This window comes from Schistocerca cancellata, chromosome 5 (assembly GCF_023864275.1).
Source record: "Schistocerca cancellata isolate TAMUIC-IGC-003103 chromosome 5, iqSchCanc2.1, whole genome shotgun sequence".
Taxonomy (NCBI): Eukaryota; Metazoa; Arthropoda; class Insecta; order Orthoptera; family Acrididae; genus Schistocerca; species Schistocerca cancellata.
Genome location: NC_064630.1, coordinates 287,000,016 through 287,020,861, shown reverse-complemented (window position 1 = coordinate 287,020,861; position 20,846 = coordinate 287,000,016). Strand labels below are relative to the sequence as shown.

At 42.0% G+C, this 20,846-nt stretch overlaps 1 protein-coding gene across 1 annotated transcript in view; it reads right to left on the bottom strand.

Moving 5' to 3' along the window:
- LOC126188498 (nephrin-like) overlaps positions 1-20,531 on the bottom strand; it is a gene marked incomplete at its 3' end in the record, with an annotated part of 468,003 nt that extends 447,472 nt beyond the window's left edge. The window contains exon 1 of the mRNA XM_049930102.1: positions 19,862-20,531. Coding sequence (XP_049786059.1) covers positions 19,862-19,985 — 124 coding nt within the window. The remainder of the gene's footprint in view (positions 1-19,861) is intronic.
- Between the last annotated feature and the right edge of the window lie 315 nt (positions 20,532-20,846).

The window sequence follows — 20,846 nt, the reverse complement described above, 5'->3', positions numbered from 1 at the left end:
ACAAGTCCGCTACTCCACGCTCTTTTACAGTGCCGTTGGCAGAAAGATGGTGACTTCCTGTTCCTGTACTCCTGGAGTGTTCGTCTGCCACTGCTTACGATTTTTTTCAAAATTTCAGCAGTGACATATTTCACTGGGTATTAGTACATTTCTACTGACTTGTGAGTCTGAAAACAGACTCGGAAGAAATAAGCAGAGCTTCAATGACTGGCCTAGGCTTCATACTGCGCACGACGCCAGCAAATAACTTACCTTCCGAAATGATGCCATACGACTTAGAACTTTGCAAAATAACCGCTTTTAAATGGGGGTAATAATGTGTACGCAGTTTGTATAAACCTTTAAACACGCTTCGCCCATTTTAAATAAACTACACAGAAAATCCTGCAAATACAGAAGGTCCTACACTAGGATAAATGGTGTCGCGTGCACGAATAAGCTGTACAGAAAATCCTGCCGCTTCGACGTATAAGTCTTGAAATATGCTGATAGTATCCGAAAACAGAACAATATGACAACGTCTGACGTATTGATACAAAAAAAGTAGAATGTGTGTAGACTCCTTAAATAGTCATCCACTGCTTTTGGAAGTCTTACAGGAGAACAGAAGGAAAGGGAGAGGGAACACAATGTCTGCTTACAGAAGAAACATAATTTCACAGACTCTAGTATAGCCTGTGCTAGATGCTTAACAAACACAAGAATTCTCCATGGAAGAGATATGACAGGTCTTCAGCAACATACAGTGTGACACGGGAATGCATCTGACAGAACTCATAACTGCAGTGCCTGGCGCTCCTATGCATTTTTTTTTTTCATCTCTCTTCCGACTGGTTTGATGTGGCCCCCCACGAATTCCTCTCCTGTGCTATCCTCTTCATCTCAGAGTGGCAATTGCAACCTACGTCCTCAATTATTTGTTGGCATGTCTTCATAGATGTCCTATCAGCCTGTCCCTTCTCCTTATGAGTTTTCCACATATTCCTCTCCGAATCTGCGCATAATCTCATTCCTTATTTTATCATTCCACCTAATTTTCAACATTTTTCTGTAGCACCACATCTCAAATGCTTCGATTCTCTTCTATTCCGGTTTTCCCACAGTCCATGTTTCACTACCATACAATGCTGTGCTCCAGACGTACATTCTCAGAAATTTCATCCTCATATTAAGGCTGATATTTCGTATTAGTAGACCTTTCTTGGCCAGGAATGCCCTTTTTGCCATTGCTAGTCTGTTTTTGTTCACTTCCTTTCTCCGTCCGTCATTGGTTATTTTACTTCCTAGGTAACAGAATTACTTAACTTCATCTACTTCGTGACCATCAATCCTGATGTAAAGTTTCTCTCTGTTCTCATCTCTACTACTTTTAATTACCTTCATATTTCTTCGACTTACTCTCTGTCCATATTGTCTACTCATTAGATTATTCATACCGATGCCAACTGCCTTACCGCTGTGGTAACACCGGTTCCCGTCAGATCATCGAATTTAAGCGCTGTCGGGCTGGGATGGGTGACCATCCGATCTGCCGAGCGCTGTTGGCAAGCGGGGTGCACTCAGCCCTTGTGAGGCAAACCGAGGAGATACTTGATTGAGAAGTAGCGGCTACGGTCTCATAAACTGACATACGGCCGGGAGAGCGGTGTGCTGACCACATGCCCCTCCATATCAGCATTCAGTAACGCCTGTGGTCTGAGGATGACACGGCGGGCGATCGGTTCCGTTGGGCCTTCCAAGGTCTGTTTGGACAGAGTTACTTAGTTATTCATACCGATCAGCAGATCAACTAATTCTTCACTTTCATTCCGGATAGCAATGTCATCAGCGTATCGTACCATTGATATCCTTTCACCTTGAATTTTAATTCCACTCCTCAACATTTCTATCATTTCCACCATTGCTTCGTCGATGTACACATTGAACAGTAGGGGCGAAAGGCTACATCCTGGTCGTATACCCTCTCTTATACGAGCACTTCGTTCTTCGTCGTCCACTCTTATTATTCCCTCTTGGCTGTTGTAGATATTCTATATGAACCCTGAAGCTTATTCTACTTTTCTCAGAATTTCGAACATCTTAAACCATTTGACATTGTCGAACGCTTTTTCCAGGTCGATAAATTGTATGAACTTGTCTTGATTTTTCTTTAGCCTTGCTTCCATTATTAACTGCAACGTCAGAGTTGCCCCTCTCGTGCATTTATCTGTCCGGAAGCCGAACTGATCGTCATCTAGCCTACCCTCAATTTTCTTTTCGATTATTCTGTATATTATTCTTGTAAGCGTCATCTGTGAAGGTGATTGTGCGGTAATTCTCACACTTGTAACCTCTTTCCGTCTTCGGAATTGTGTGGATGATGTTTTTCCGAAAGTCAGCTGGTATGTCGCCAGACTCTTACATTCTACACAGCAACGTGAATAATCGCTTTGTTGCCACTTCTCCCAATGATTTTAGAAACTCTGATGGGATGTTATCTATCACTTGTGCCTTATTTCATCTTAAACCCTCCAAAGCTCTTTTAATTTCTGATTCTACATCGCCTCCCGTTTGTTCTTGTATCTCATCAGACAAATCTTGCCCTCATAAAGGCTTTCAATGTATTCCTTCTACCTATGCGCTCTCTCCTCTGCATTTAAAAGTGGAATTTCCGATGCACTGTTAATGTTATAACCCTTGCTTTTGATGTCTCCGAAGGTTGGTTTGACTTTCCTGTATGCACAATCAGTTCTTTTTTGATGTCTGCACATTATCTCTGCAGCCATTTCGTCTTAGTTTCTGTGCACTTCCTATTTATTTTATTCTTCAGCGACTTATATATCTGTATTTCTGAATTAACCATGCAGATTTTTATACTTTTTTATTTCATCGATCAACTAAAGTATTTCTTCTGTTCCTCATGGTTTCTTCGTAGTTACCTTCATTTTACCTATGTTTTTCTTTAGAACTTATGTGATTGCCGTTTTTAGAGATGTCCATTCTTATTCAAATGTACTAGCTACTGTGCTATTCCTTATTGCTGTATCTATAGCAGTAGAGAACTTCAAACGTATCTCGTCATTCCTTAGTGCTTCCGTATGAGACCTCTTTGCGTATTGATTCTTCCTGATTAATGTCTTAAACTTCAGCCTAATCTTCATAATTACTATTTTTGTGATCTGAGTCTATGTCTGCTCCTGGGTAAGCGTTACAATCCAGTATCCGATTTCTGAATCTCTGTCTGACCATGATATAATGTAACTGAAATCTTCCCGTAACACCCGGCCTTTTCCAAGTATACCTCCTCCTCTTGATAATCTCGAACAGAGTATTCGCTGTTACTGGCTGAAACTTGTTACAGAACTCAATTAGCATCTCTCCTCTCTCATTTCTGGCCCAAAATCCATGTTCTCCCGTAACCTTTTCTTCTGATCCTTCCCCTACGACCGCATTCCAGTCTCCAATGACTATTAGATTTTCATGGCCCTTTACATACTGAATTACCAATTCAGTATCCTCATACACTTTCTCTATCTGTTCATCTTCATCTTGAGACGTTGGCATGTATACCTGAACTATTGTTGTCGGTTTTGGTTTGCGTCGTTTCTAATAAAAACAGTCCTATTACTGAACTGCTCACAGTAATACACTCTCTGCCCTACTTTCCTATTCATAACCAATCCTACTCCCGCTATATCATTTTCTGCTGCTGTTGGTATTACACTATACTCATCTGACCAGAAATCCTTGTCTTCTATCCACTTCATCTCACTGACCCCTACTATATCTAGACAGAGCCTTTGCATTTCCCTTTTCAGATTATCTAGTTACCCTAACATGTTTATGCTGCTGACATTCCTCGGCCTGACTCGTAGAACATTGTCCTTCGGTTGATTATGAAGTCCTTTTCTCATCGCAACCTCCGCCTTGGCAGTCCCGTCCCGGAGAACTGGATTTAGGACTATTCCGGAATCTTTTGCCGATGGAGAGATCATCATGACACTTCTTCAGTTACAGGCCACATGCATAGGACGGGACAAATACGCACATAATCTTGTACTGGTACTATTGATATTTTTGAAACGCACCCCAGCAACGTCCGGTTACCAAACAGGAACTCTAGAGATCAATCAAGGTACAGAAGACACGGATCGCGAGCATAAGTTATTACGCATCCAAATCGGAAAAAAACTGTAACAAGTAAACGACTAAAATACAGTTGTGCTACAGATGACTTTCTTCAAATTCAAAATCAAAAGCGATTATCCCTATGATGTCAAATTGAGGCATTCACAGTAACGTTGTATAAGGAAGGTCTATAGACGTATGCGTTCGTTCGTGGAGTTGCCTTCAACGTTAGGGCAACACAAATAATCAAATTATCGCATCTTCTGGAATGGGAATTACAGTACTGGCCATTAAAATTGCTACACCACGAAGATGACGTGCTACAGACGCAAAATTAAACCAACAGCAATAAGATGCTGAGATAGATAACTGATTAGCTTTTCAGAGCATTCACACAAGGTTGGCGCCGGTGGCGCCACTACAACGTGCTGCCATGAGGAAAGTTTCCAACCGATATCTCATACACAAACAGCAGTTGACCGGCGCTGCCTGGTGAAACGTTGTTGTGATGCCTCGTGTAAGGACGAGAAATGCGTACCAACACGTTTCCGAATTTGATAAAAGACGGATTGTAGCCTATCGCGATTGCGGTTTATCGTATCGCGACATTGCTGCTCGCGTTGGTCGAGATCCAATGACTGTTAACAGAACATGGAATCGGTGGGTTCAAGAGGGTAATACGAAACGCCATGCTGGATCCCAACGGCATCGTATCAAAAGCAGTCGAGGTGAAATGCATCTTATCCGCATGGCTGTAACGCCTCGATCCCTGAGTCAAAAGGTGGGGACGTTTGCAAGACAACAACCATCTGCACGAACAGTTCGACGACGTTTGCAGCAACATGGACTATCAGCTCGGAGACCATGGCTGCGGTTACCCTTGACGCTGCATCACAGACAGGAGCACCTGCGATGGTGTACTAAACGACGAACCTGGGTGCACGAATGGCAAAACGTCATTTTTTCGGATGAATCCAGGTTCTGTTTAGAGCATCATGATGGTCGCATCCGTGTTTGGCGACATCTTTGTGAACGCACATTGGAAGCGTGTATTCGTCATCGCCATTCTGGCCTATCACCCGATTTGATGGTATGGGGTGCCATTGGTTACACGTCTCGGTCACCTCTTGTTCGCATTGACAGCATTTTGAACAGTGGACGGTACATTTCAGAAGTGTTACGACCCGTGGCTCTACCCTTCATTCGATCCCCGCGAAACCCTACATTTCAGCAGGATAATGCACCACCGCATGTTACAGGTCCTGTACGGGCGTTTCTGGATACAGAAAATGTTCGACTGCTGCCCTGGCCAGCACATTCTCCAGATCTCTCACCAACTGAAAACGTCTGGTCAATGGTGGCCGAGCAACTGGCTCCTCACAATACGCCAGTCACTACTCTTGATGAACTGTGGTATCGTATGAAGCTGCATGGGCAGCTGTACCTGTACACGCCATCCAAGCTCTGTTTGACTCAATGCCCAGGCGTTTCGTATGAAGCTGTGTGGGCAGCTGTACCTGTACACGCCATCCAAGCTCTGTTTGACTCAATGCCCAGGCGAATCAAGGCCTTTATTACGGCCAGAGGTGGTGGTTCTGGGTACTGATTTCTCAGGATCTACGCACCCAAATTGCTTGAAAATGTAATCACATGTCAGTTCAAGTATAATATATTTGTCCTATGAATAACCGTTCATCATCTGCATTTCTTCTTGGTGTAGCAATTTTAATCGCCAGTAGTGTATTACAGTGATCCGAGAACCGAAATGCACTACATTTGCCTAGCAGACACATTGTTGCACAAACAATAAACAACTATGATTTACTCACACATAAGTTCTACAGCGGCAAAATGGATCATAAATGTCAAGTAATGATTGATACACTTAACTGACTGGCGGAGGGTACTTCTGGTATCAGTAACCGATCAGACCTTCCCTGTTCCACTCGCGAATAGCGTGTGGGAATAATGATTCCCGGTAAGCATCTGCATTAGCTGTAATTGGCTCTGAGCGCAATGGGACTTAACATCTGAGGTCATCAGTCCCCTACAACTTAGAACTACTTAAACCTAACTTGTCTAAGAACCTCACACACATCAGTGCCCGAGGCAGGGTTCGAACCTGCGACCGTAGCGGTTGCACCGCTCCAGACCGAAGCGCCTAGAACCGCTCGGCCACCATGGCCGGCTTAGCCGCAATTCCTCGACTTTTCTCGTCGTGGTCATTCCGCGAGACGTATGTGGGTGAGGTTAATGTGCTGTTTCATTCTTCTCTATCTTCTTCTGTCTCGAAATTTCAGTAGTAAATCTCCTGCAGATGCACAGAGCCTCTCTTGTAGTGTCTGCCACGTGAGTTTGTTAAAATCTCTGTAAGACTCTCGCACCGACTAAACAATCTCGTAATGAAAAGCGTCCCTTTTATTTCCATGTTATCTATCTCTTCTATCAGTCACACCTGGTGAGGAACCCAGACAGATGAATTACCGTCATGTATGGCGCGCGGTATTCGCCTGTTACCTTGACACGAATGTTCAGTCTGTCTGGTACCTAACTGTCAATGGTAAGCAAATCAACGAATTTCGCCTTCATCGTATCCACCTCGCCCAATCACCTCTATGTTCCACGTGTGGAGTGCCAGACAATGATGAACATCGGTTTGTTTGCGGACCGGCGGCGGAGGTTTGGCACTTGGTTCGACATATTGTGGCTTTTCTAACACGGGACATTCCGGATCGGATTACTCCCCTTTAATTATCATTTCCGGAACGTGACTATTTTCCTCGGACAAAGACCAATGCTGTTAATTGGATTCGAGGACATGCCATTCACTACCTATTTGGACAAACTGAAGACTCTGTACTCGATTTTTGGACATACCTCAATGACCGTCATTATGTCGTTGTCCGTCACCCAAAATACAGACAATTTTTCTCGAACTTCCTTGGGAGTGCTTTCCACGACCCGCCTCGCAGCTGGAATGTGTTAAGCCAAGAGAGAAGAAGGTTTCCTGTTTGAACCAATGAACATTTCTGAACAATTCAACGGAACATACCAATTTCGAGAAGACGTGACTCAACATATTGCCAGCGGGGCGCAGAAGGCCTCTGATCAAATACGCAACAAAACTACACAAAAAAATAAACATAAAATTAAAAAAAAGACTCGCAAGAATCTATCGAACAAGTGACTTGTAAGCTATTTCCTTCGTGGATGAGTTACATTTCCGTAAGATTCTTCCTATGAATCTCTGTCTGGCATCTGCTTCTCTAATTGTTTATTTTCTGTGGTTATTTCACTTGAGACGTCTAGGATAGTTACGCCAAGATATTGACAGGGCCATGTTACCAGGTCGACTTTTTGTAACATCTGCCTACCAGAAACAACATGAAAATATATCATGTCTCCTAGTAAGCACACTGAGCAGAAAAACAGTCACCCACAGAAAACATTACGCAAATACCTTGTAACCCTTGATAATAACTCCAGTTCGGTCAAGAAACCACACGGTGTCCCATTTGCAGTGGAAACCTCTGCAGTTGATGATAAGACGGTGTACCTTTACCAAATAGCGCGAATGTTTATTGCTAAGTTTCCCCTTCTGTTCCTAATACTCTAAGACACTTTCTGTGGGAATAAGATCGGATGATTTAACCAGGCTATTTGAGGGGCGACGTTCTGCATAATAATTCATCAAACCGAGAACGTATGAGTGCAGCTCTGTGACCACTGCTGTTCTACTCCTGGAAGACGGGAGTGTCCACAGCGTACTCATCTACATTTACGTGACTACTCTGTTATTCACAATAAAGCTCCTGGCAGAGGGTCATGGAAATGTAGAAGAAGGAGCAACGCTTGACCACCGATAGTAATTATCCTAGTTCACGGCCCGGTATCTATTTCTGAGCTTGCTAGAGGCACCCTGCCCCCTCCCCTTGAGCGTTTCAGATAGGACACCAAAAATTAATAAAAAGCCAATTTTTAGAAAATGTTTCATTCTGTAGCGCTGATCTTTCTGAAGAGTTTGTTATATAAAGCATATATGTTCGAGGACATGTAAGGCATGTTTTGGGGTTTAAGTGTGCCAAAGTGCTGAGCCACACGTCTTCACATAGCATTCTTCAATCGCATGTCACTATATTTCTCTCTGTGGATTTAAAACGTGCATGTTTTGTAATGGAAGCCATCAAGCCTATATTCGGGACAGCGTAAATTAAAGCGTCCTATGGTGCCTCTCCTGCTCACTATCGGCCTGTTTCTCATCCAACCCACCTCAAAGATTCTCACAATTAATACTGGATAGTATCATTTGTGACCGGGAGAATAAGAAATCTTCAGAAAATTTGCACTCTGTATTGCCTGTCAGCAAATGACTCTCTTTCGTGTGACATAAAATAACCAACAAAGACAAGCGATACAATACACATTTCTTCAATCCTTAGGTGCCAGAATTTTTTTCTCTGTAGTCATGCTACAGCTTTACACGGCGTGATTTCCTTTCTGCGACAGAATGTATTACCTCATTAAGGTTCATCGCACGTTTTGCTACAGCAAAAATCAAAATGTCGTTGTCCAGAACCTAAGAAGCTGTTAACACGAATACTACCCAAGACTGCTGTGCTTTCTCGATTTCATTATGACTGTTTTGTCACTGCCAGCTAGATAAAATGAATTAGGTCTTTCCAATATTGCAGCAATTTCAATACGCGTCACTAAATAGTACGACAGAATATCATTTACGAAGTACCAATATCGAATGCCTATTAGACCTACTATAATAAAACAAATTATGTTAGGAAATAGCTTCACATTTCATTCATATACTCCGGCTTCACAAGCTTGAGTTCGGAAAGTAGTAGTAAGAAACTTTTACATAAATTTGGATTCGTCATATTCTTCTATATACACTCTGTGATCGAAAGTATCCGGACACCCCCAAAAACATACGTTTTTCGTATTAGGTGTATTGTGCTGCGACCTACTGCCAGGTACTCCATATCAGCGACCTCAGTAGTCATTAGTCATCTTGAGACAGCAGAATGGGGAACTGAGAGGAACTCACGGACTTCGAACGTGGACAGGTGATTGGATGTCACTTGCGTCATACGTCTGTAAGCGAGATTTTCACACTCCTAAACATCCCTAGGTCCACTGTTTCAGATGTGATAGTGGAGTAGAAACGTGAAGGATACGTACAGAACAAAAGCGTACAGGCCGACCTCGTCTGTTGATTGACGGAGACCGCCGACAGTGGAAGAGGATCGTAATGTGTAATAGGCAGGTATCTGTGCAGACCATCACACAGCAGTTCCAAACTGCATCAGGATCCACTGCAAGTACTATGACATTTAGGAGGGTGGTGAGAGAACTTGGATTTCATGTTCGAGTGGCTGCTCATAAGTCACAAATCATGCCCGTAAATGCCAAACAACGCCTCGTTTGGTGTAATAAGCATAAACATTGGACGATTGAACAGAGGAAAAACGTTGTCTAAAGTGACGAATGACGGTACACAATGTGGCGATCCGATGGCAGAGTGTGGCTATGGGGAATGCCCGGTGAACGTGTGGTAGTACCAAGAGTAAAATTCCGAGGCGGTGGTGTTCTGGTGTCGTCCAGTTTTTCATGGAAGGGTGCTTGCATCCCTTGTTGTTTTGCGTGGCATTGTCACAGCACTGGCCTACATTCAAGTTGTAAGCACATTCTTACTTCCCACTGTTGAAGATCAATTCGGGGACGAGGATTTCATCCTTTAACACGATTGAGCACCTTTTCATAATGCACGGCCGGTGGCGGAGAGATACACGACAATAAAATCCCTATAATGGACTGGCCTGCACAAAGTCCTGACCTGAATCCTATAGAACACCTCTGGGATGTTTTGGAACGCCAACTTCGTGCTAGGCCTCACCGAACGACAACGATACCTCTCCTCAGTGCATAACTACGTGAAGAAATGGCTACCATTCCCCAAGAAACCTTCCAGCACCAGATTGAACGTCTGCCTGCGAGAGTGGAAGCTGTCATCAAGGCTAAGGGTGGGCCAACTGTATACTGAATTCCAGCAATACCGATGGAGGGTGCCACGAACTTGTTAGTCATTTTCAGTCAAGTGTCCGGATACTTTTGATCACACAGTGTAATTTGTGTGATTTCCCCGTTTCTTCTCCTTCCTTGTTGTAACAAACTATCTTGTCATCACCAAATCTGTAAATATTCCGTCACTTATTCTCCAGTTAACTTCGCTGACTCTGCCAGTATCACCGGTTCACTTACCCTGTGTTTATTCTCCGGTTAGGCGTTATTACGTGTGCGTACAACGCGTTGTCGGGGCTATTCCGAGAACAGGTCTTAAAGTGGCTGCTAACCAGGGACTGTGAAACTGGCTCTTAGTAGTTTAGGGCTGTGGCAAAAGTTTTCAGTCAAAACTTCATTTCCTTGGATACACTGTAAAGATAATACTTCCTTTTTTTACCTGTTGTTCGTGTTACTCGTTTATCTCCACTATGGTGGTCTCCATCTATGGACTTCTGGATTCGCTAATAATTATAACAACGCTGGTCAATTACAGATCCAATCAGTCACAAAAGCAAACAGTGATTGGCATTCACCCGTTTGCGTTTATACTTCTCCGCTCCTATATCAACGCCTCCTTTTGTCTGCAGGAAAGTTTTTTATTTCTAGATGCGATAGGGACTCACCTGGCAGAGACATCACGTATACTACGCACATATTCGAAAATCGACTTACAAAAATATTCAAATGTGTGTGAAATCTTATGGGACTTAACTGCTAAGGTCATCAGTCCCTAAGCTTTCACACTACGTAACCTAAATTATCCTAAGGACAAACACACACAACCATGCCCGAGGGAGGACTTGAACCTCTGCCGGGACCAGCCGCACAGTCCATGACTGCAGACTGCAGCGCCTCAGACCTCTCGGCTAATCCCGCACGGAATCAACTTACATTTCTTGCAGAAATCAGCTTCAAAAATGTTCCAAAACCAACTGGAATTCATTTCAAAATCATATAAATAATTGATAGACCAACCCTCGCTGAATGTTAGGCCATTTGTGAAACAAGGATTTTTCTCTTCAAGAATACGAATTTGGCGCCACCTGAAATTGCCGCCCGGAAGGGATACACCGGTTTGACGACCTTCCCTAGGGCAAACACACTTCGTACGGCGCACATGCACACTATTCACAGCCATGACTTGCATCAGCGTTGGAGGGTTACGTGACTGCCTGGTGACAGTCTGCATAGTGTACAGCGCTTCCATGAGGCCTGGATTTTTTTTTCCTGATGTGTGTGAGTTCAGTTAGTTAACGAATGTGGTGTTAGAAGATAGTATAGAGCAGCCAAGGCGTCAAAAACTACGGTGGCAAGCACAGTATCACAATACTGAATGGAATGGTTTATCAGACAATGGAAATTCAGAACCATGTCATGTCTTAATGTCTATGCCACCGAAAAAAAACTGCGTTCACAATGGCGTTATTTGGAATTACTTTTAGTAGTGATGTATCATGTACGTAGGAGTAGTGCTTCGAAGTCGGAGGTATATCGGCAGGTTTATCTGAACATCAAGCTACTGAGTGATGATAACAAGGACTACGCAGTGTTGGAAAAGCTCATATTTCTGTGCTGGTGCATTTAACATCTGTTCTTTATGTTCTTATTCTAGTTTGACATTAATTACAAACTTCATAGCTATCAAAAAAACGCTATGATACATCGATATTTTGTGAATGAACAACAAGAATGAAAATAATCCTAAATACTAGTTAATATGACATAAGAGAAAGCGGGTACCTTATTTCTCATAGGAAGTATAGGATGTTGAGACTTGGTTAAAAAACAAGTCATAGCTATGATACTGGTGGTTTCATTATAAATTTGATCTTTTCAATCTTCTGCTATTCCCGGAACCTTTTGTCTGTGTTTCGGTCACCTATGGCTCTCAGATCCTCATTTTGTTTGTTCCGCACATCAGGATAAAAATCGTCAACATTATGATAAAGGCACAGCAGCATACATTACAGCGTACATTACCTGCGCAAACGCATTAAAGAATAGTATGTTGTGGGAGATGTATGCACATTTTACGGAAAATTTACTTGTTTACAAATGTTGTCACTTGGTTTTCTAAATAATAAAGAGAAATTATTATTAATTTTTTAATACTACTCATTTGTAATTATCTTGGCTTTTAATCAAATCAACTTGCAATGGTAATTGAAATATTTTTTAGGATATCCTCCGTTACAACCATAAGGTACAGTTTTAGGTTAGATCAGTGCTAAATTTGGCACTGAAGGAACGTCAGTAAGGTAGACATTATTTTAGTCATTTTGCTTCCCAGCTCTGTTACTAAAATGAGATACGTATTACAATAAAATGTAAACGTCAGTAAGAAAGCGATTTCGCATCGTAATAAATGGAAAACACAAAATCTTCTCAAACGGAACGGTTCAAAATGGTTCAAATGGCTCTGAGCACTATGGTCATCAGTTACCTAGAACTTAGAACTACTTAAACCTAACTAACCTAAGGACATCACACAACACCCAGTCATCACGAGGCTCAAACGGAACGTATTAAAAACTTTGATTCTTATCTCTTACAGGAAAACTTCTTTTCGTGGGAAATGCGTGTGAAATGAAGATTATTCCCATTAATAGCTAGAGTGTTTAGAAGTGAAAAGAAAGAATCAAATCTGAGAAAACCGTCGTCAGGCTGTGTTACGGCGACTTTAAGGAGAGGATGCTTAGGACTGTTCAGTAGGTAACTTGTCTCCTGAAGTTACCATGGGACGGTGAAGCGGTATATCAGAAGAATATGAATCTACGGTTAAAAGAGCTCTCTGGAAAGATTAAAAGTAGAATAGATCGCTAGTTAACGGATCAGATATTAACAAAACCGATAAAAATAATATGTCTGAAATTCACTTGAGTAACTTAACCAAAAAGATTCCCAAGAATGATGAAAGAGTTTTAGCGTAGGTTCTCTGCAGTATTCCACATCTAGGAAATGATTGTTATTCATATAACAAAAAAATGGTTCAAATGGCTCTGAGCACTATGGGACTTAACATCTGTGGTCATCAGTCCCCTAGAACTTAGAACTACTTAAACCTAACTAACCTAAGGACATCACACACATCCATGCCCGAGGCAGGATTCGAACTTGCGACCGTAGTATTCATAAAACACATCTGGAGCAAGAAGGACCACAGCATTCCACATCTAGAAAGTGACTGTTGTTCATAAAAGATATCAGGAGGTATAACGCATGAAATATCAGTTTCGAACCCTTTATCATGAAGAACACAACACCAGGCTTGACATGGTTTCGTTCCCTGCGAGCTTAATACGAATGGCACTCATACTGTAAATGACCTGTCTGCTCTTAAGGCTGCAAACGAAAAAAGCGAGAGATGGTTATACGTCCAGTCGACGTCCGGTACTTCACAGCCAGTGCACGGAGACTTAATAGACAAGATGAGCATTAAAGTTAAGTTTAATTAAGTATTTTGTCATTTAACTCAATGTTGCGTTCATTTCATACACAGTAAACGGAAGTACGCAGTCTGTGACTGAAAAATAAATTCGAGCTAGTTAGAAACGACAGTTCGGTTCGTCACGGACGATTACTTAAGTGTACAATACTCTTTTTATCTTATCAAAAACCTGGTTTGCGAAGAGTAACATTAACAGACGTGCGATGAGTTAACTGCTGTGGACTATATGTGTGTCTGAAGCAGTCGTCGTGTGGATGACAAGATTTTCATTGACATGTTGAAAGTTTGGGTTCCGGAAAAGATACAGGAAAAGTTAGGCAGTCTTATCAGGTAAGATAGTTTACGTTTAGAAAGCATTTAACAAAGGTTAATAATTAATGAGCACATTCTTCAATATTCTCAAAACGGGGAAAGATAGTTTTTCTTCAACTTGTATGTCGAAGACCATCACAGGGAGGCAATGGTTGAGATGCAGGGAGACAACTGAAGGGAAAGTCCCATATTGTTCGTTACACATGCAGTGGAAGCAGTAAGGGAAACCAAAGACATATTTTTAAAGGAAATTATAGTTCAGAGAGAAGACAACAATAATTCAAAAAATGTTCAAATGTGTGCAAAATCTTATGGGACTTAATTCCTAAGGTCATCAGTCCCTAAGCTTACACATTACTTAACCTAAATTACCCTAAGGACAAACACACACACCAATGCCCGAGGGAGGACTCGAAACTCCGTCGGGACCAGCCGCACAGTCCGTGACTGCAGCGCCTGAGACTGCTCGGCTAATCCCGCGCGGTGACAACAATAATTCCCTCATGACAAAAACTTCGGCAGATTAGTTGAACAGAAAAGAGGCATTTAAAATTTTTCAGTGTTGGCTGCACTTGGCTTGAAAGCTCTACTGGCCAGCCGTTGCAGAAGTGCTTTGTAACATAAAAAGTAAATGTTTACAGTTGGTCAACTATTCTTTCATGCTATTCAGTTAAGAATTGCTTTTTGATAGGATCTAATGTAATAGCGTGTTAACGTACACACTCTTTCCTCACATCTGCAATTTTTCCAAAATTGCGATCAGATAAAAAAGAGAGCAGCGGGCCAGAACATCTGAAATCGCTCACCGCCTTTGAAGAATGTTCTATAAGAGAAACAGAATAAAGTAAGCCAAAGTCGAAGAGGAGGGACACAAAGCAAACATTAACTTCTAGAAAAGAAACATTTCGTTCGGCAGGTAGGAAATTGCTTAAAGCTCCTCAGAAACTGAATCCGCAAAATAATGCATTGTCCAATGGTGTGTATATGATTTTGATGATGTGGTGAATGTAAAGGATAGTGACTCGAGTACTGCGGACTATGAAGGAATACGACGTCATCTCTGTGACAAACGAATGCTCAAGAATTTCACGTTCATACTCTTTTCCGGCTCATGCGTTCTCTTATCACAGTTTTTACTTGTTGCTCAGTATACATCCCCGAAGTTAAAAACTCTCTACTGAAGTATTAAATAAAGAGTTCTTAATAAAGGAAGTAAGCAGAGAATCTTATAAGCAAACCTGACAATCAAAGGAAAGAGCACCAGTGCCGGTAATTTTGACAACACAATGGTGGTGCCTGTGTAAACAGTATGGAAAATAACTAGCGTACCATTCGGTGACTGGTATTAGCTGACAGTTGCGTGCTTGACAGCAGAGCTTAGACGTAGTAGTTTACAGTGCGAAGGACGCAGGAAGGAATTGCCAGATTCGAGGAAGGTAACAAATTTCATTTCAGTACATTGAATTCCATTCATATAAAACACCCAGTATAAAACATGTAAGCTACAGTACTGCACCGACACCCTTCGCCCTCTGCTACTATTCCCACATGCTCCGTAAGAGAACTTCTGGTTCCAGCGCTCAAAAATCATAGGTGCAAACATCAGAAATAATGAAGGTTTTTGTCAGTTGGAGGCATATTCAATTAGCCTACAATTTAACGCTACTGTTTCCCTTTCGAAGAACAGGAATTCGAAGTTAGAAACCTGGTGAGGCGCCAGATTTACGCATAGCCCCGGTAGTCCGCCCCCTCCCTCCCCGTCGCCCTTCTCTCTCTCTCTCTCTCTCTCTCTCTCTCACTCTCTCTCTCACACACACACACACACACACACACACACACACACACACAGAAACACACACACACATACGCATTCCTGTTTGTTTCCATGTTGAAGTCGGTTGGGGGACCATTCTAGGTATAGCTGTGAAGTTAACGTTCAAATAATTCGCATAAAGGCTTACATCTTTTTGGTTGTCCCCCGTCTTTGTTGCCAGTGCTATTTACTTTCCTCTTTTAGAGCAGCTTTCTATGTAACTCGATGAGTGGCTTGTAGAGGTAGGTTACGCACAAAATATGAAACGAGCGATTCAACGGAAAAAGGAAGATGACGTTGAAGCTAAAAGATTTGGTGAATAGCTTTCTAAATATGAAAATGCTAATGTGTATCAAATCAAATGGCTCTGAGCACTATGGGACTTAACTGCTACGGTCATCAGTCCCCTAGAACTTAGAACTACTTAAACCTAACTAAACTAAAGAAAGCACACAACACCCAGCCATCACGAGGCAGAGAAAATACCTGACCCCGCCGGAAATCGAACCTGGGAACCCGGGCGTGGGAAGCGAGAACGCTACCGCACGACCACGAGATGCAGGATAATCTGTATCACCCGATTAGTAGTAGTAGTATTAAAATCGGAGATAAAAATTTTAGACTATTTAGTGGGAACGTTGAAAGCACTGAAATGTTTCCTGACAGTGGAGTAGAGTTTGAAGCGCAAATGATACATTCGTTGGTAAAATGGAAATGTCGTGTGGCTAGGGCCTCCCGTCGGGTAGACCGTTCGCTGAAGAGGCATTGGAGGTAGTTTTGTTTTAGAGTTTCATAAATTTTAGGGCAAGATAGACGCTTAGAAAACTAAAATCGTTGAAAGTCGATAGGATACTGGAAGAGAACGCCAAAAAGTCTCTGGTCTCGTCGTGAAACCGCCCTTCGTTCGTATATGATTTTCACTTTCACGACCTTTTCGCCAATGAATAGACCCTCCGAGTGATCGATGACTTCAGTACCACTTTAGATATTCACATAATTTCAGACCACGAAGCTCCGAATGGTACCACACGTGGTCATCACAACATATTCCCATTATGAACTTGATGGCTCGATGGAATAGTATCACGATGCATTTCAAATTACTTCTACCCTTGCTGCAGAAACGAGAGACGTGATCTTATCGAGTACTGCCTGCATATTGATTAGGGAACGTTGTAAGTTCTCCACTGAATGCAGCGTATCAGTGGCTACAGGAATATGTGCAATGTGATGCAGGTCATGAATACGTTAGAGTGCAACTTGACTTGGAGAAGATTAATAACCAATTATCATCCATCGACAGCTTTGGTTTGTGGATTATGTAGTATCGAAATGGATGCCTAGGCAAGCAGTCCTTCATTCCACTTTGCATGGATCTGTGTGTGACATAGTTTGTGGTTATGGTTCTAGTCCAAAGACAACTCTTAACGCTGATCACAACTCTAGTCTATCTTGTGAAAACATCTCCATCCGTGCATAACTACTGCAACCTATATTTTCACAGTACCCCTCACCCCTCCAACGAAGATCCTCTCCATTGTCGACGATGCATCAGCATGTGTCCTATCAACCTGCAATTTCTTTCATTCAGGCTGTACCAAAAGCTTCTTTTCTCTCCTATTCTGCCCAAAATCTCTCATTAGGTGCTCTATCTGTCAAACTATCTTTGTTATTCCTTGAGCACACTTTTGCAACATCACATTGCACAAGTTTTTATGCACTTGTTATTTGTAGTGTTCATCGCCCACGTTTAACTTTGATGTAAGACTACACTCTAAGCAAATATTTTAAGAAAATATGTTAATATATTTCTCATTTTGAAAAAAAGGGTCTTCTTCCTATGGCCTGTTTGCATGTTATATCATCTTTAATTCTAACATCGTCAATTACTTTGGTGCAGAAATAGAACAGCTCGTCTTTTACGTTTGGTGTCTCTTTTCCTACTGTATTTCCCTCTGTATCACCTTATTAATTCGATTACACTCCATTACCTTTGATTTATATTTGTTGATGTTCATCTTAAGAAAGATTCGGGTAAGAGTACCAGTCACAGAGAAAATGCCGGTATCTATTCAATCTTTTATTGGAATCTAATATTGTAACAATTTATCATTTAAGCTTCAACTTAATAAACATTGTAGGAATAAATGTATTGGCCTTAAGACAATCACAGTAAGAACGATAGTGAAAAGGTGTTACCCCTTATCCGCCAAATGAAAATTGCTATTTCAGTAGCAAACACTTTCATTAAATATAAACAGATTGTGAGGGAAGACCATTCCAAGTGAATTCCCGCGGGATGTGACCACTTGTTATTGGGATATTCACTTACAATAGCCAGACATTTACATTTCGTGCGCACACTATTAACCCGTCCGTTCTTTGAAGAAAATCGTTAACATAATAAAGTTTTTGAGGCTCGCCAGGAATATTCAGAATTTACAACTAATCACAGAACTAGCTGGTAACACATACTATGAAGAACACAAAATATCATAAATATTTCCTCCGTTTTGAAACATCCACTACAAAACTAGAATAGATACACTTGTTCAGGCAGCTGATTATGGTTTACTGAAATAAACTTAATGTTTACTTAAAGCAATATTTTATTTGTATACTATTCCTAAGAAACATAATTTAGTTTAGTGTCAGCAAAGCGATATTTTTTCAGTAGTCAGATACAAGTAATTTGCAGAAATGTCTTTCGTTTTTACTTAGTTTCCTGTTTACGGAATAATCGTTAGAAATGGATACATATCATGTACAGTTATTGGCGTGTCACGCTCTATCAACCAAGATACCACTGATGCAACATAGACGTTATATTATGTACCCAAGTAAACGAAATTTCTGAGTTTGCAACAAAGAAGACTTCGATGAATAATTGTTAACATGTCATTTTAAGTTTCAGAAGCTCATGACATGGAAGGCAAAATACGTATCAAATATGCAATCAGTTCAGATTTTGCAGATGATAACTATGCCAGACCTACTACGTGATATTTTTCCGTGTTTCATGAAACTATCTCAATTGAATGAACTGTTTTCGTGAAGCTCAGGAGAAAACACTGAACAAAAGAGGAACAAACATCGGTATTTTCTCTGGATACATGTTTCGGGCGTCTCTGTCTCTGACATTTCGAGACGCTCACAACAGAGTACGACAACATTAACATTTTTTTTCAAATGATCATAACACAAATAACATAGCTCCTCACGTGAATAAAAAACTGAAGTCTGATGTGATGTTTCCACAGATGTATTTATATCGAAGATCATTGACATTTTGATACTTACTGAAAGCGCAATAAACCACGTGGCACGCTATGTTCAGGTGCATGAATGTAACCTCTATAACTGACACTCAAACTGTAAATTAAATGATCACTCCTTTATGCGACAATATAGACGCCGAACTGCCTACTTCTACCTTTAAATTTCAGGCACAAGGGAGGGCATCAGTTTGCGTCAAACATTCTGTAACCGATTAATGTGTCTCTTACGTGTTGTACACAGGGCTGGAAGAAAGATAGCCGTCACAGTACCGAATATCATGGTCCAGCTTACACGTTAGCAACTGACACACGTAAACGACGCAAAAAAATACGCTTTTAACAGTTTTAATCTCGCTGTGGCTTCTACCAAATAATTCTTTGCATCCACAGTAAATTCGTTTAAATGGATGAAAAATACCATGGCATGGATATAAAGGAAAATTTTGCTATACTGTTGAAATCATTTCTAACCACCTCCTCCAACCCTTCTGCGAGATGAATAGGTACACAAATATTTGATGTCGTAGAACCAGAAATGAGATGAATGGTCGTCTGCATAATCGTACGCCACCGAGAAATAGTCCAGTTGAAAGTAAACATACCCTTTCCATCTCCTTAGTAGCGTGATGACAATCATTAATACTAATATATATTCACTAATGACGAACTCTTAGCAGTGTTGGAATTCCACGTGAGAACTGTTTTGTAGTTCATTTAAAGTGGAAAAGTTGAAACATCATATTTTACGAGGCTGTCGCAACAGCCGAATCTCGAGAGTAAAATTAAATGACATATTCATTTATAAGTACAAATAACACAATAACATACCTGTTTCGTCGTCTAATATCTTTGAAGTGATACCGTTGGCAAGGATCACCAAAAGGACGTAAACTATTCTGTTGCAGAGACAACAACAGTTCAGGAGAGAAGTATACTTCTTCCGTGGTCTCATTGTGATTTCATCCGTTCCACGCAAAATTTAGACGTAATTAACTAACAGATAAATCAGCACGTCGATCATTACTACTTATTTTCAATGAAGATCACTTGAAAACTTATGCTCCCTAATAAGACAGTTTTTGACTTTACGACGCTTTTGGCTAACTGTAGGTGTGATAGTGTTGGTGTTATGAAAGCCGAATGGTACTGGTTTCCTTCTCACGCGATCTTTGTGGTCCATCGGAGCAGCGCTTTACGCGATCGTTCCCGAATAATTCATGAGCGGAGACTACGCAGTTTGCTATCGATTCGCAGAACGCGGCGCAGGTTTTGTATGAGAGAGGGAACGGTATACATTTTAATTAAAAGTCTTGTTACACCAAGCTGGTGCACCCCGCGGCATCCCCCACGAGCTTAAGTGCGCGTCGACGACGGGAAGCCTTATAGCAAAAGCACCGAGGCTGTCTCAGGACAACAGCAACGTGCGCCGACCGCGGGCACGGTACGGAAGCGACGCCGCACAGCGAGGTGGTCTAGTCGCCAGGGGCTCGGCGGCGGCCTGTGGAGTTCTGCTGCACGAGCGACCGGCACCTAGCGCAGCTGCTGGGCCGACTGCGACACGCCGGCCGAGGGCGGAGCCGCCCCCACCGTACCATCCCGAAACTTGCCGGAAACTGCCGAGCCACCGCTGCGAGGAGCTGCCACCCAAACCATGCGAGCGCGGACCGCGCGCTCTCGCCGCGCGTTTTAATGTGGCGCAGTTAACAACGCGTGCCCTCCCTCCTGCAGCTATAATTAGTCGCTGCTCGTTCCGCAAGTCTGAAAGCTTTCCGGGTCACGCGTGACGACATGAGCCTGAAAACCAAGACAGGAG